This window comes from Heterodontus francisci, chromosome 4 (assembly GCF_036365525.1).
Source record: "Heterodontus francisci isolate sHetFra1 chromosome 4, sHetFra1.hap1, whole genome shotgun sequence".
Classification (NCBI taxonomy): domain Eukaryota; kingdom Metazoa; phylum Chordata; class Chondrichthyes; order Heterodontiformes; family Heterodontidae; genus Heterodontus; species Heterodontus francisci.
The window spans coordinates 182,623,188-182,635,873 of record NC_090374.1 but is presented as its reverse complement, the minus strand read 5'-3'; the positions used below and the strand labels follow the sequence as shown (position 1 = coordinate 182,635,873).

At 41.6% G+C, this 12,686-nt stretch overlaps 1 protein-coding gene across 1 annotated transcript in view; it reads left to right on the top strand.

Annotated features, from left to right (window-relative positions):
* The window catches only part of LOC137369452 (phospholipid-transporting ATPase ABCA1-like), a 157,619-nt gene that overhangs the window by 84,977 nt on the left and 59,956 nt on the right, over positions 1–12,686 (top strand). Inside the window, exons 12-17 of the mRNA XM_068030685.1 lie at positions 2,715–2,912; positions 3,720–3,925; positions 4,062–4,238; positions 5,509–5,731; positions 10,598–10,819; positions 12,040–12,244. Coding sequence (XP_067886786.1) covers positions 2,715–2,912; positions 3,720–3,925; positions 4,062–4,238; positions 5,509–5,731; positions 10,598–10,819; positions 12,040–12,244 — 1,231 coding nt within the window. The remainder of the gene's footprint in view (positions 1–2,714; positions 2,913–3,719; positions 3,926–4,061; positions 4,239–5,508; positions 5,732–10,597; positions 10,820–12,039; positions 12,245–12,686) is intronic.

Here is a 12,686-nt window from a genome sequence, read left to right as displayed (position 1 = left end):
CATAAATGTGAAATAATAGTAATCTGAAATGAATCAATAAGTTAATTTCTTGTCACTCGAGTCAGTAGTACATTTGTACACGTGCACTTCACCCAGTACCTATTGGTGGCAGTATTGCTGCAATAAGTAAACACGGAATGACACGTTGGAACTTTTGTTTTATTATCTAGTAGCTGGCAGCGGGATAAGGTGGCACTCATTCAATGTAAGGTGTCCAGGAAATATGATGCAAAGTGCACTTTTCAGAATGGGACATTCAGTACATTTTTTTAACAGTCTGTACGAGTATAGTCAGTGCACAATAATTGCGTGGCTGACTGACTGAGGGGTGTGGGTGAGCATGCAGGAAGTCAGAACCAGACTGTGATCGTAGTATCCCACTTGGCAGTGCGTTTATCATTGTGTAATCATTGGCCTACGTACCCAGTAGATCTTTGTGGGGGAAGGAAATTCTTTATATTTAAAGTCTTCTCCAGCAAGTGTACCTAAAGTGATAACAAAAATTCTAAAGCAAAAACAGAAAATGCTGGAACCATGCAGCAGGTTCATTCGGTATCTGTGGAGAAAACGGTTAATGTTTCAGGTGTGGACTGTCTGTCAGGATGTTTCCTGATCAGGGTACCCGAGGGGAGAGGAGGGCAGCAATAGATTTACATAGAATTTAAAAGTGTACAGCACAGAAAGAGACAATTTGGCCCATCGTGTTGGTGCCACTCTTTGCTAGATCAATCCAAAACTGATCCTGCTGCCTCATTCTCTCCCATAGTCCTGTGTCATCTTCTGCTTCAAGTGTATGGGAGTACAAGACACACATATGAACACAAACACGCTAGGCCCACCTACCACTCTACCCCCCCCCCCCGCCCCCCCCCCCAAAAAAGGTAGCGAATGTAAGCCATCTTAGTGCACATTAATACATATTCATTTTGTATAATACTTTCAAAAACTAACAATCATAGTTTAGTTACTTATCTGCAACAGGTTCTTTTTCCCAAATAAAGTCCCATTTTCAGCATTTCCTGCCTCCCCTCACGAGAAAGGATTGGGATTTTGTTTATTTCGTTTCATTTGAAGATCAAGTCCCTGGAGATTCACAGATCACCCATTTTGCAATCCTAAGCTCCATTCCTTTACAGACAAAACAAGTCTGGTCACATTGAGACAAATGTGAAATCTGTTTTCCTAATGGAAAAAAAAATGAGTATCCTACTGGCAGTGATCATTAATCTGAATATGTTTTGCCTGTTCTTTACTCGATATGCCCTTTCTTGTAAATAAATAAGTATGTACATTAAGAATGGTCTGTATCCAGATAGCACTGAGTGTTGTTTATGAACTGCCTTGGCAGTGAATGTTTGTACTGTACTTTGTGCTTCAGTTGTCCATAAATGACTTTGTTTGAACTGCATTGCCCTCTGGTGGAAAATGCAGCGACAGTCCAGTGAATCAAAAATCACAGCTCCTGCATCTGTAAAATAAATCCTACCCATAAAAGAGGAAAGATTATAACGTTAATGTATTCTACTGTTAGGCAACATTTCAGAATGTTTGGTCGGTGAGTGTCCCTGTTCAAGTGTCTGTATTTGGTCCAAGTCTGGCTATTTTTATACATGCACTAGACTAGGAACAGGAGGAGACCATTCAGTCTTTCGAGTTTGTTCTGACATTCACTGAGATCATGCCTGATATGTAGCCTAACTCCATCTTCACGCTTTGATTCCATAACCTTTAATACCCTAAGTTTTGACATTTTCAATTGACCTAGCCTCATCAGTTGGAATAGATTTGAGATTTCTGAGGACCCAGTGGGCAGTTGCATTGCGTAGCATGGTTCTGAGCTGCACAGACCAGGCAGATCTCAAGTTGGATTGAGTTAGCTGATCTCCTCCAGAGTTGTGGGATGGACTGTGCAGTTCACCTCCTTGTCTTGAAGTTAAGAGGAAAATACATCCATCAGGCTAGGATGTGATTCCTCCTATAGTCCAGCAGCACTCCCTCAGATGACATATGAAGAATAGGCACTTGAAGTAACAGCAAAAGATTTTAAGGTAATTGGAGAATGAACCAGAGAAGAGATGAGGAGATAAAAGCAGAAAGTGCTGGAAATGCTCAACAGGTCTGGCAGCATCTGTGAAGAGAGAAACAGAGTTGATGTTTCTTCAGAACGTGTAACATTAACTCTGTTTCTCTCTGCATAGATGCTGCCAGACCTGCTCAGTATTTCCAGCACTTTCTATTTTTATTTCAGATTTCCAGCATCTGCAGTTTTTTGCTTTTATTTGTGAGAGATGGCAATTTCTTTTTAATGCAGCAAGTTGTTATGATCTGGAATGTACTGCGTTAATGGGTGCCGGAAGCAGATTCAATAGTAACTTTCAAAAGGGAATTGGATAAATAAGGGAAAAGGAAAAAAATTGCAGGGCTATGGAGTAAGAGCAAGGGAGTGGGATGAATTAGATTGCTCTTTCAAAGAGCACCAGCACGATTGATCAAATGGCTTCCTTCTGTGTTTTTGGGAGGGAAGAGGTGAGGGGAGAATATCGGAGATGGAAAGAAAATTTACATCTGATGTTACTAGATTGTGTTGTGCTTTTCTCTCATATTAATAGACTTCAGACCCGCTCCGGACATTGGGAGCCAGTACGGACATGTCTTATGGCTGTTGAATACTGTACTGACATCAAATGTTTCTCTACAATTCCTAACCTTTGCAGAGCCTATTAAAGAAGCACATTACTGCCAAGTACTTTGATTCGAAGTTAACTGGAACCTCTTGGACGGCCGCTGACCTTTCCAACTTTCTTGCTAAGTATCCAGAAGAGGTTCATCATCCAAACAGGTCACCATACACCTGGAGAGAGGCTTACAATGAGACCGAACAAGCAATTCACACAGTATCACTTGCTATGGAGGTCAGTCGTAATTGTCTTTAGTGTAACCATTCACCCCATTTGATAGAAACATGTTATTATACCCTATATCAGTCGCATGGTTTGGGGGCAGTATTTTTGCCTGCTATGCAGAAGGCCCAGGTTCAATTCCCAGTCAGTGCAGGATATTTAAGGATGATACTAGATCTGAGAGGTTATACATATCAGGGAAGACTTAACAGGCTGGGGCTGTTTTCTCCAGAAAAGAGAAGGCTGAATGAGGAGGTCTTTAAGATTATGACAGGGTTTATAGGGTATAGACCCTTGGTGGCGGGGGTTGGTAAAAACAAAACTAGGGGCGATAAATAATAAGATAATCACTAATAAATCCAACAGGGAATTCAGGAGAAACTTCTCCACCCATTTAGAATGTGGAACTCACGACCACAGGGAATGGTTGAGATGAATAGCACTACAGTGAAAGCTAGATAAGTACATGAAAGAGAAGAGAATAGAAGGTTAGGGTTAGATGAGTAGTGGAAGGATCCTCGTGTGGAGCATCAACACTGGGAAGGGTAGGTTGGGCCAAATGGCCTGTTTCTGTCCTGTGTAATCTCTGTGGTTCTATGCGCAGTTCTGAGAATGTACAAACAGACTTTATAATTAAAAACTTATGGGCTGTGACCAATTTTTTACTTGATCCAGCCAATGTTTGAGCTGATTATAAAAGAGCTCCCCTGGAGTTCTTACAGGTGATGGTCACAAAATAGAGCTTCATGATTAGCTGCGTAAGCTTGGCTGTGAGTGCTTGCCGACCTAATTTTAATTGTGACTTGTTTCTGATCTCAGTGCATAAAGTGGGACAAATTGGAGGCTGTGCCCACTGAGGAGAAACTAATAAACAAATCCATGGAGCTGCTGGATGAAAGGAAATTCTGGGCTGGAATTGTTTTCCTCGGCTTTGGCTCAAACAGTACTAAGCCATCAGAGCACATCAAGTACAAGATTCGGATGGATATAGACAATGTGGAGAGAACAAACAAGATAATGGACGGGTAATACAATCACAGCAGTGCGATGTGAAAAGCTGCAGTGCTTTACGTATAGAAGAAAATGTGTCGACAAGTTTGCAAGCTGCTTTATCAAAGCCTTGTGGCTCAGAATTATTCCTAATGCATGCTTTTCTTAAAGGTACTGGGATCCTGGTCCTCGTGCTGATCCATTTGAAGACCTCCGTTATATTTGGGGCGGTTTCTCTTACCTGCAGGATATAATAGAGCATGCAATTATCCGTACCGTGACGGGTAGCGAAAAGAAAACGGGAGTATACATTCAGCAGATGCCCTACCCCTGCTACGTGGATGACTTGTAAGTTTAAAGAATTAACTTCTCAATTTTCAATGGAAGGATTTTTTTTCTTCCAGCCCTCCCATAATACGCACTGCCCGCACCAATCCCTATCACCCCTGTGCTCGCTGGCCTATACAGGTTGCTGGTTAAGCAACGCTTTGATTTTAAAATTCTAATCCTTGTTTTCATATCCCTCCATGGCCTCATGCTTCTTTATCTCTGTACCCTCCTCTAGCCCCACAACCCTCTGAGATATCTACACTCCTCCAATTTAGGCCTCTTGCGCATCACTAATTTTAGCTGCTCTACCTTTGGAGACCAAGCCTTCAGCTGCCAAGGCTCTAAACTTTGGAATTCCCTCTCTAAACCTCTCTGCCTCCCTACCTCTCTGTCCTCCATTAAGACACTTGTTAAAACCTACCTCTTTGACCAAGCTTTTAGTCATCTGGCCCAATATCTCCTTATGTGGCTTGATGTCGTATTCTGTTTGATAACACTCCTCTGAAGTGCCTTGGGACATTCCCAGACATTAAAGACGCTGCTGTTGTTGTTGAGAAGCTTAAGAGAGCAGTGTTCTTCCTGATATCCCACAAAAGGTGTGACTTCCGCTCACTCCAGCACTTAAAATGTTTTAACAAATATCAATTATTCTGGGGCTGTGGGAGTTGTTGCAAGGCCAGCATTTACCACCCTTCCCTAATTGCCCTGCGAAAGTGGTGATACAGCTGATCGACTTACTGGACCACTTCAGAAGACAGTTGATGTGGGACAGGAGTTATGTGTCGGCCTGATCGGGAACAAATGGCAGTTTTCGTTTCCCAAATGACATGTGGGAACTAGTTGGGTTTTCATGGCAATCCAAAAACTTTCTGGTCAATTTTACTGCTATCGGCTTTCTTAAACTAAATTTAAGTTCTCATTGTTATGGTGGAATTTGAACTCATATTCTACTGGATCGTTAGTTTAGCTCTCAGGATTACTAATCCAGTAACATAATCACTACACTACCATACCCAGTTAGTAACATAGCTACACAGGCATTTATTCCCATTCTGTGTTGGAGGCAACAACAAGCAGCACCTCACACCCCAGATGTATTGGTATCAAGCTCACAAAGTTTACAAACCTGTGTACCTGACTTTCACACGAACAGTTTGGAGTTTTCTTCACTTTCATCTGACCTAGCAGATCACAATAAAGTTTTTGTATAAATGCACATACTTGTGGCTATGTTTGAAGAGTTCCAAAAAAAATCCTAAAATATCCTCTTTCTGCCACCTGACTATAGGTTTCTTCGTGTTCTGAGCCAATCACTGCCTCTTTTCACCACTCTGGCCTGGATATATTCTGTAGCTGTGATAATTAAAGGGATAGTGTACGAGAAGGAAGCGCGGCTCAAGGAAACCATGAGGATTATGGGACTGAATACTGGTACGCTGTGGTTCAGCTGGTTCATCAGCAGTTTAATCCCTCTTCTCATCAGTGCTGCCCTGCTGGTGGTAATTCTAAAGGTAAGTGGCCCTCTTCTAAATTGTCGTTAACAAAATAAAATGTCTCTTTGTTGCCTTTGTTTTCCCATTCATGTTTCTGGAATTCCACTAGTGTCAGTAGACATTCGTAGACAGTTGAAAATGACAGTTTCTCCTGGTCTGTTGTCAGAATGCTGACACAAGCTTGGCAGGCTCCCCACTTACCCATGTAAAAGAGCTTTCTGCTGAAGAGACAGTTGATGGAGTGGGAGAATCCCTGAAGAACTGCCCAGCGCATTCCCCAAGAACGTTTGAGAAAACCTCGGGTTGCCTTTGTCCAATCAAAATATATGACAACGTTTCTTCAGTACTTTTTCTTTGCTGCGTGCGGGAATCAATGTTGGAAATGATTTTACAGGAAAGATGAAAAGGAACTCGCGAATGCTTGAAATTGGAAATTAAAGACGCAAATTATTGGAAAAATGCAGCTTAGACAATGTCTGAATCAGAAAGATTGGTTCATGTTTTGAGATGATCCTTCATGGTTATGCTGATTGTTCTGATTGAAGCCCCACTTGAGATGTTTACCTATCTTTCTACATGCTTAGAAGTTTGAACCTTCCTCATGCAAAAGGCAATGGATGCTTGGCCGTTATTTTTAATATTCTTTTCTTGTGAGATGTGGGCATCGCTGGCTAGGCCAATGTTTATTGCCCATCCTTAACTGTCCTTGAACTGCTAGGCCTTTACAGAGGGCATTTTTAAGAGTCAGTCACATTGCTGTGGGTCTGGAGTCACATGCAGGTCAGATCAGCTAAGGACAGTGGATTTCTTTCCCGAAAGGACACAAGTGAACCAGCTGGGTCTTTACAACAATGGCTTCATGGTCACCATTAGGCTAGCTTTTCTTTAATTACAGATTTTTTTTATTAATTGAATTCAAATTTCACCATCTGCCATGGTGGGATTTGAACCCACGTCCCCAGAGCATTAGCCTGGACTCTGGAGTACCAATCTAGTGATATTAACACTATGCCATTGCCATCCCCCACCTCCCAATTGTTAATTGTTAATTTTAAAACTGGGATTAATAGATTTTTGTTAAACAAAGTGTCATGCAGGCCCCCAGCTGCCAAGAATGAGGCACATTGGTTTTGTCATTTGAACATTGATTTTTAACTGTTGCTGCAGCGAGGAAATTACTTGTTAAACAGATCAGCCTTGGCTGGAAAAAACATTTGCATATTAACAGATGATGTTTGGAAGGACAAAGGACCATTCCCTGACACATTCAACCCACAATGGACCTTGATCACCAGGTATTGTGTGTAAGAGGAGCATTCCAGAGACTGCTAAGGTGATACAATCCAAGACGTGGTCAGACCAGTTAGTCACATGACTACCCTGCTTGGCAATCTGGGTTTTTCTGAATAATACAAACAGTTTGAACTCAGAAAGACTGGACTGAGAAGATCTCTCCTGTCTGCTCCCATCTCTTTCTCACAAGCCTCTGAATCCCCTGAAGACACATGAACCTCAAGGAGAAAAGTCTCCTACAGCAACACGATTTAAGATGAATATTGGGCCCCAACAAAAAGCAAGATCTACAATCAAGGACTCTACAGTGAGCTTGAAGAACCGTAACAAAAACTCTTCACTTTTCCACTTTATTTTTCTTCTGGTCTTTTCTGTCTCTATTTGCATGTGTGTATCGCGTGTGCATGCTAGCCTGGGCACATTGTGTATCCGTAGGCATCAGTCGAATTAGAGTTTAAGTTTAATATATTTAAACCTTTCTTCTTTAAAACTAAGAAAGCCTGTTTGTGCTGGTTTCTTTGCCTTATAATTGGAAAGTAGTGAACAAGGATTCACCATGGGGGAGCTAAAAATACAGTGTGTTTAAAATTAAACCCTGTTATGGTAAGACCAGGTGAAGGCTGAGAGGGACCCCTAGATACCTTTCTCACCTGGTCGTAACACAAAGGTATTAAGGGATATGGGACAAAGGTGGTTATATAGAGTTTGGTCACAGATCAGCCCAGATTTCATTGAATGGTGGAATAGGCTCGAGGGGCTAAATGGCCTCCTCCTGTTCCTATGCTCCTATTGTGAATTACATTCAGTGTTGAGAGTGTGATTGGAAGTAATTCTGTGCTCTGTGCTAACCTGACTGAATGTAGGTCATTAAACCTACAAAGTTACACTGATTACTAACCAGACAACGGGTACCAGAAACAAATAGAAGGTTCAATATAGAGACTGTCAGCTTCAAATTTGCTGCTTGGCAACCTTACCAACTGATTGTTGGATGCCCTTCAACATGTACAGAGCTTTGCATATTAAAATTACTCTGGTAATTGGACACAGTTTATTTAAAGAAACACTATGAATTCATTTAATGTTCCTGGTATTAGAACTGCTGAGATTGTTATGACCGCGGCAGGAGCAATGCACTGTCAATTCAGTCCCATCACTCCACAGGTCGCAGCATATTATTAAAGTTTCCCCACCCAACCGCAAAACAATTAAACACTCTAGTAACCCCTGGAATAAAGGGGCAGCACAGTGGCGCAGTGGTTAGCACCGCAGCCTCACAGCTCCAGCGACCCGGGTTCAATTCTGGGTACTGCCTGTGCGGAGTTTGCAAGTTCTCCCTGTGTCTGCGTGGGTTTCCTCCGGGTGCTCCGGTTTCCTCCCACATGCCAAAGACTTGCAGGTTGATAGGTAAATTGGCCATTAGCAATTGCCCCTAGTATAGGTAGGTGGTAGGGAAATATAGGGACATGTGGGTATGTGGTAGGAATATGGAATTAGTGTAGGATTAGTATAAATGGGTGGTTGATGGTCGGCACAGACTCGGTGGGCCGAAGGGCCTGTTTCAGTGCTGTATATCTAAACTAAACAAAACAGACCAAACCAGGTATCTTTAGACAACAACAACATAACTATTTATTAAAACTAAATCTTAAACACTTTTAAGATAAACCAATGTCTAAAGACCTTATAACTTGTTATTTTAATCTAGCTCCCCATTCACACACATAAACTCAAAAATAACAGTAATTAACCAGTTTCAAAAGTGTTTTTAAAGATTAGATGTTTTGTAAGTGTAAATAAACAAGTAAGCCTTTGTGGGTTACGTTCCTAATGGATGAAGTATTCCAATGTGAAAATAATCAAATGCTACTCGAAGTCTTCACTTGGATTTGATGAAGCTGTCTGTTCTGATAGGCATTCAAACTCTTCGGCTGCATCAGGCATCAACAGTTCCTTCACCAATACTAAATGGTCTCTAAAAAGGGTTATTTCCTCTTTAGGCAAGTAATTTGGCCTGTAGCTCCTTGTAAAATTTCTGCTGAGAGAGAATGGACAGCTCTTTTCTCTTCAGTATGCTTCGCTGGTGAGTCTGGTTCTGACAGATTTTTGCCAGTTTTACACACAGCCAAATTGAAACATTATACCATGTGACCTCTCTCCTGCTGTTGCCTAGGTAACAAAATGCAGCTGTGGCTCGCTGTTCTCAGAAATTTAACATCTCTCCCTGTATTAAAGGCACATTGTTTTTAACAGAGTCTTAAAGGCACATTGTTGTAATCCGAGGAGAAAAATAATGCAAATCCGTGACAAGATTGAGAGTCCATCCGCCATTATATGCTAGATAAATACAAAGGCAAAATACTGCAGATGCTGAAAATCTGAAATATAAACAGCAAATGCTGGAAATACTCAGCAGGTCAGGCAGCATCTGTGGAGAGAGAAATGGATTGAACGTTTCAGGTCAATCACAACTTGAAAGGTTAACTTTGTTTCTTTTTGAGGGAGAGTTCCAGATTTCCACTGTCATTTGTGTAAACAAGTTTATCCTGACATCACCCCTTGATGGCCTAGCTCTAATTTTAATGCTGTACTGCCTTGTTCTGGACTCCCCACCAGAGGAAAGTAGTTTCTCTCCACCCAGTATTTTCTGTTTATGTATCGGCTAAGTAAATTGGCATCTGATAGATAATCTCTCTCTCAGTGTTAGCTTGCAACCTTTCTCTCCCTCTCTCTGTTACATTTCATACCTTCTCTATTTTATTTACACTATAGTCAGTACTGCTCTGTACTTTGCTTACTTGTTCCTTCTTTGATCCAACTGCACACACTTTGCCCTCATTACATTGAAACAAAGATTCATTACATCGTCTCCCACGCTAATACGTTCTTCCCGATGATCTCAAATCTGTGGACACCTCACCTTCTTCTGTCCTACAATCTTCAGGCTTCTGAAAAACCAATCATCAATTTCATGCACACCGGGACATTATTTTAATATTTTTCAGCCTTGGTGATGCCTGTGCTGTAGGCCTTGACCCTTCAGCTTGGTTTCTTAATGATGGGGCCTCAGTTTAAAATCCCTCATGAAAGATGGCACCTCTGACAATGCAGCACTCCCTCTTTAGTGCACTGGGAGTGTCAGCCTAGATTTTGTGCTCAAGTCCTCTGATTGGAAGAAAACCCACAACCTTCTGACTCAGAGGCAAGAGTGCTACCACTCAATCCTAGCTGATACCATTAAACTGGATTTGAATGTAAAGAAGTCCCAGCTAACCTTTGATTCAGTGACCAGTACATTAGTCTCATATTTCTGCCACCTAAGTTCATGTTGGGTCTTCAATTGAAAGTGTATAATTTGCAGTTTAAGTAAACATATAAATCCTTTAAACCCAGTATTTTTGCTTTGTGGCAGTATAAAATGATGCAGTTTATGATGTAAACTTCACGTCTGTATCAGAATATGAAATTTATTTTCACCACATCCACTTTCAGAAATGTTCTAATTTAGTTTTGGTTGGTGTAATGCTTCTTGAAGTTTGGTCTAAACCAATATTTAAATTTGATGATGATTTCTCTCACTTGTTCTTTCAGGAAGGGAACATCTTGCCTTATAGTAACCCCGTTGCCGTCTTCACATTCCTGGCTGTTTTTGGGGTGGTGACCATCTTACAATGCTTTTTGATCAGCACTATGTTCTCAAAGGCTAACCTGGCAGCAGCCTGTGGAGGGATCATCTACTTCACCCTGTACCTCCCTTATGTGCTCTGTATGGCTTGGCAGGAGTACATTACCTACCCAATCAAAATTGTTGCTGTAAGTAGGTCATTCACCAACTCGGACTGCAATTTTGTTACAAAATTCTGTGTTGCTAAAGGCCCTGGGGAACAGTTTTTCAATTTGCTCAACTTGAGGGGCTCAGCTCCTGCATTAAGCACTGTCAAATCAGGAGAAGCAAGGGCCTGGTGCAGAGTAAAGATCCCCCAACTTTGCACCAACAATCTGCATCCAATTGCGCCACTTGCTTATGGAGGCTGCATGTGAGCATTTGAGCTTAGTGGCAGTGCCCACAGTTCTGTTCTCTAGGCCCGTGCTACCTTTGTTTAAAATTGGGCACTATTAACCAAAATAAACAATAGACTGTGCAAGATATGCTGAAATTATAAAGAATACTTTTTTTTAATGACACCCTGCATGTTCTGTCATGACAGCACACCCATGAAACTTACTTTTACTTTCACACATGTGAATGGATGTTCATTGAGGGTAATACCACAAAGCTAATTTTCTTGATGTTGTTACTTGACTCCTGACTGTAGTGCTCACAAATGAATAATTCATGTTCCATGGCATAGGATGGCAGCTGCAACACACTGTGCCTTCTCACCACTCAACCCAAACACATTATTCATTGTGTTTAAAGAAAAGTATAAAGGGCTGTGCTTGTCAGTAAATTCAAAAAGAAAATAAAAGAACATGCATTTATATCATGTCTTCACAACCTCAGGACTTCCCAAAGCACTTCACAGCCAATGAAATAGATTTTGAAGTGTAGTCACTGTTGTCATTGTGGGAAACGCATCGATCCAATTGCACACAGCAAACTTCCACAAACAGCAATGAGACGATGAACAGATAACCTGTTTTTTAGTGATGTTGGTTGAAGGGTAAATATTGGCCATGGGGTCTTTGGTGTTAACCAGAGAGGGCAAACAGAGCTCCATTTAACCTCTCATCCAAAGCATGGCACCTCTGACACTGCAGCACTCCCTCAGTACCGCACTGCAGTGTCAGGCCCAAACTATATGCTCAAGTCTGCAGAATGGGGCTTGAAGCCACGACCTTCGGAATGTTTTTGAGCTTCTCCCTGGTGATTGTAGTTGTGCTCAGAGTACTTGAGGTTCAGATCTACACAGGAGCTCATCACCATTATCACCACGCAAATAAAAATAATTACCACAATCACATGCAGGGATAGCAATTGTTGACTTTCACTGGCAGTCCCTCTCAGTTCCACCATCTTATTGCATTCACAGAGCCTGCTATCCCCAGTCGCATTTGGCTTTGGCTTTGATTACTTTGCTCAGTTCGAGGAACAGGGAATCGGAGTCCAGTGGCATAACCTCTTCTCGAGTCCAACAAAAGGCGACGAGTATAACATCACCACCTCCATCATCCTCATGATAGTCGACACGTTCCTCTATGGCATTCTAACTTGGTACATTGAGGCAGTTTTCCCAGGTATAGAAAAATTGTTGCAAAATGAACAATCTTATCATCCCGCTAAAAAGTGGGGGTGAAGTGATGTGTTAATATTATTGCGTGAAGTACTTTTCTCCCCCCAAATAATTTTGTTTCTTTACCATCACTGAGTTGTGCAAGAATGTGCAAATGTTCCCAGATGATTGTACACCACAAAAATGCAGTGATTAATGACACCAATGTGTCACCCAATGAGTGGGAGGCAGGGCAGGACTTACATTACACAGAGTTTATTTTGCAACAGTCTATTTTAAAGCAAACAGAGTCTGTTTGAATAGAGTCAATATGAACTACAGCAAACAGAACTCATATCTCCTGATGAAAGCTGGATTATTTCTCCAGCAAAATTGTAGCGAGTGGAGGATTGTTACTTAATACAAATTCTTGCATAAGATCAGTCCCAGCCACTTGAACAGTGACG